Source organism: Benincasa hispida, chromosome 1 (assembly GCF_009727055.1).
Source record: "Benincasa hispida cultivar B227 chromosome 1, ASM972705v1, whole genome shotgun sequence".
NCBI lineage: Eukaryota > Viridiplantae > Streptophyta > Magnoliopsida > Cucurbitales > Cucurbitaceae > Benincasa > Benincasa hispida.
The window spans coordinates 3053590-3057628 of record NC_052349.1 but is presented as its reverse complement, the minus strand read 5'-3'; the positions used below and the strand labels follow the sequence as shown (position 1 = coordinate 3057628).

General features: G+C 29.9%; 1 protein-coding gene across 1 annotated transcript; it reads right to left on the bottom strand.

Moving 5' to 3' along the window:
- Positions 1-304: 304 nt before the first annotated feature.
- On the bottom strand, positions 305-1639 carry LOC120086361. Its single transcript, XM_039042981.1, has one exon. It carries the CDS (start codon positions 1424-1426, stop codon positions 500-502), a length of 927 nt encoding a protein of 308 aa, XP_038898909.1. The 5' UTR covers positions 1427-1639; the 3' UTR covers positions 305-499.
- Positions 1640-4039: the final 2400 nt, after the last annotated feature.

The window sequence follows — 4039 nt, the reverse complement described above, 5'->3', positions numbered from 1 at the left end:
TCGTAATTTAACTTAAATTATTTATAAAACAAAAAGATAAGAAAGATTTCAAAAACTATTACAACGAATTTAGCTTAAGAATAATTGATTTGACCTTCTTGAGATTGAAAATTTGTTCCCACCGTGACCGTTGTTATAAAAATAAAGTGATAAAAACAATTTTTTTAAAAAATCCTAAAGTCTAATATAGTGGTTTCTGTTGTTATTATTATTTTTGTATTGATAATAAATTAATGCACATGACATTGTATGCCTCTTTTTCCTTTTTTTCTCACTCTTTTTTTTTTTTTTTTTTTTTCTATAATAAATTAATGCACATGACATTGTATGCCTCTTTTTCCTTTTTTTCTCACTCTTTTTTTTTTTTTTTTTTCTCTCTCACTCGGTAAAAAGAGGGGAAAATAAAAATAAAACTTGTAGGAGGGGTAGAATCGTACTTTCGAGAAGTATATCACCATTAACAATCAATACTGTGGTCAAACGTCAACGGTAATCGATATCAACGGTTGTGATTGACTCTTCCAAAGTCCGCTATCTTCCTCGACCGGTTCGCACAGAGATGAGGCTTCGCCGGAACCCTGACGTTACCGGAGAAAGAAGTTTCCGGCGGAACTACCTTCTGGTTCCAATTCCGGTTCGGACTTGCTCGTACAAGAGGACTCAAACAAAATGCGAATCCCGAAACGTTTTGATTGTGGCCTAATCTCCCGCGTTTCGCCGATCCAGGAGCCGCCATTGGAGACGATTGAAACTTTTGAGAAATCGGAGAACGATTGGAACCTTCACATTCTTCATCGGAGTCAGATACTCTCACTGGCGACATTCCGCGTTCAATCCCCTGGCAATGCCTCCGTTCGGCAACGGCGATCGATTCCTCGACTGGCGTAAGGCTTGACTGCTGCTTAATCCGACGGCCGTTAAAGATCGTTGAGAACCACGACGGCGATGAAGAAGACGAATCTGGACCGTGCGATTCTCGAGAAGTATTTTTGTGATTCTTCTCGAAATTCTCGGATCTAGACCTAAAAAGCTTGGACCAGAGCGAAAATTTCTTACTCCTCTGCTTCCGATCGAAAGAACCCGTACTGACGAACGTAGTGTTCGCACTGTTGTTTGTTCTATAATTAGGTCCAATTTGTGGAGTACTGTAGAACCGCTGATGGCGAGGGCGGCGATTACCTTCGGGATCGAGATTACTCCACAAATCTTCATCCGATTTTCCAGCATAAGGAGAGACGGAACGAAGGAACACAAGCGGTGAAGGAAGAGGATCATCCGCCGCACGAATACCGCCGGAACTGAGTTCCGATTGGTTCTTATCTGTCTGTGCCTGAGCGGCGATGATAGTTAAAAGACGCTCCCGTAAACAGGAAGCACAGACGCCGACGGTGCTGCTGAAGTCGGAATGGTGCTTCTTGCACCTCATTTACTGATGAAACAGCAAAATCGAAGTCGGATGAAGGTGTTTCAATGGCGGATCGTGAAGATTGCCGGAGACTTTAATCGGAGGATTTTGGATTATGAGAACGAATAAGAGGAAGCAGAAGAGAAGAAACTTCGTTGAAGAATGAATCAAAATTTTAGACGACAGAGACGCCGGTTGGGATATAGTAATTATTGACAGACGGGACTGCTGACATTTTTTAATAACTATTTTAAAAAAATAATAAAGGACACATATTAATTTATAACCATAAATTTTAGATTTTATCGATTAAAATCCTTAACTAATAACTTATTAGTTTAATCAATAAATTTCACCCATGTATCCATTTACATTTTATTTAATATTTAATTAGACTAATATCATATGAAATTTATAATTTAAGTCAATTAAACTCTTAAATTTTTATCAATTAATTAATTCATGCCATTTATTACGATTAGTTTGAAAAATCATAAATGTATTAATATTTTTAAATGTGTGCAGACATCTTTCAAATTTGGTTTTATAAAATGGACAATAAGAGTAAATGCGTGAATTTTCAAATGAAATTTTGTATGGATGTCTTAAATTGATCCATTTTATAAAAATGTAGATGTTTTATTGATACAATTATAAGTTTCGCATGATGTTTTTTCAAATATAATATAATTGATAGTGTAAATTGATACAATTACAGAAATACAATTATTAGTTTATGATTTAAATTGATACAACTTCTTAAAGTGTAAATTGATATTTTTCTACAAATAAAATCAAGGATAAAATATTATCTTGGTCTTTTATATTTCGAAGTCGGCTCAATTTATGTATTCTCGTTAGATCTTAATTAATCTCCTAAAAAATAATATATTATCGAAATTGGTTAAATGATAATAATAATTTTTAGATTATAAAATTAATTTATAGTAAAATTGCTATTCCATTAAAAAAAACAATAAATTAAAATTCTATTTAATACTTGTGGGAAATAGAGTGACTAAAACCAAACATACGTGAAAATATAAAGATAAATTTAAGGGAATAATACATTTTTAATCCTTAGGTTTTGGTTTTAGTTTCTATTTGATCCCTAGGTTTTGGCTCTAATTTCTATTTGGTCCATATGTTTTAAAATGTTACACATTTAGCTCATAAGTTTTGAGTTTTGTTTTAATTTAGTCCATAAGTGTCAAAACACGATTTCATCCTAAAATTTTGAGTTTTGTTTCAACTTTGGTCACTGAGTTTCAAGATTTTACATTTTTAACCTCAATCTTTCATTAATTACTTACATTTAATCATTGACTTTAATTTCTATTAATTAATTTAAAATAACTATGAAGTGAACATCTTAAATTTAATTTTAAAAATGATGAAAATAATGAAACTTAATTAACTATAATTCTTTCAGCGATTTTTAATTTATTAACTTAAATTAATTATAAAGACGAAAAGTGGGTATTTATCGAAAAACCGAGTTTCAAAATGTAAATTTTGAAACATATGAACTAAATTGAAGTAAAATTCAAAAGTCAAGGATAAGATTGTAGCATTTTGAAAAATATAGATTAAATTAAACTTAAATTCAAAACTTAAAATACTAAATATGTAATATCTTGAAATGATTAAATAAAAAGGAGACACAAGATCTAAGAAACAAAAAAAAATGCCTTTTTTCCTCAATTTAATCATTGAAATTAAAATTCGGATAAAGATGGAATAGTCGTTTCCGCCGGTCGCAGACTTGCACTTATGTTTCTCCGTTTCTGTTTGTTTGCATAACTTTGATTGTATTTTTTTTTTATTTGACAACGATTATTTATTTATTTATTTTAATAATGCGACTACCTAGTTGGTTTCTATTTTTATCAGATTGTTTTTTTTTAAAAAAAAAAAAATCGATTTTGACCTATCGCTTTTAGTTAAAATATAATTTTAGTCCATTAAATTGTCCTATCTGCCCTCCGTTTTTTAAAATACAAATTTAATCTCTATTTTTTTGTTTCCAGATTTACAGGATTTTAATGACATAAAATTCATTTCAATACCTAATAAATCAATGATTGTTTTTAATATAGAAAATAAATCAATTTATTTATAAATATAACAAATGAGAGACATTGATAGACACTCATAGATAGATAGAAATGTTCATGGAACGGGGATAGAAAAACCTTTCCTGCCCCCTATTTCATTCCTCATCCCCACGAAATGTCCCGTGAAGATTGGGGCAAGGATTCTCTGCAGGAAAAAACTTTTTTGTTTTTTTTTTTTCTTTCGAATAGTTTATTTATTTTTAACAAAATTTTAAACTTATTTTCAATCAAATAAGATTTTATATATTATATGAGTTATTTCCAATAATTTTTTATTTAAAGAAAACATTATAAAATGTTCTTATAATAATAATAATATTTTATAAGGTTGTTTTCATATATAGCAAGATGATCAATTTATTTACGTATATAATAAAAGGGCAAAAAAAAATCATTTCTAATAATAGTTTTCTTTTTTTCTTTATTGTATTTGAAAATAAGTTCATCCATTTTCCATTTCACACAATTTCTCTATTTTATGTGTAAAGTTATAATTATAATATTTAATCCCATAATT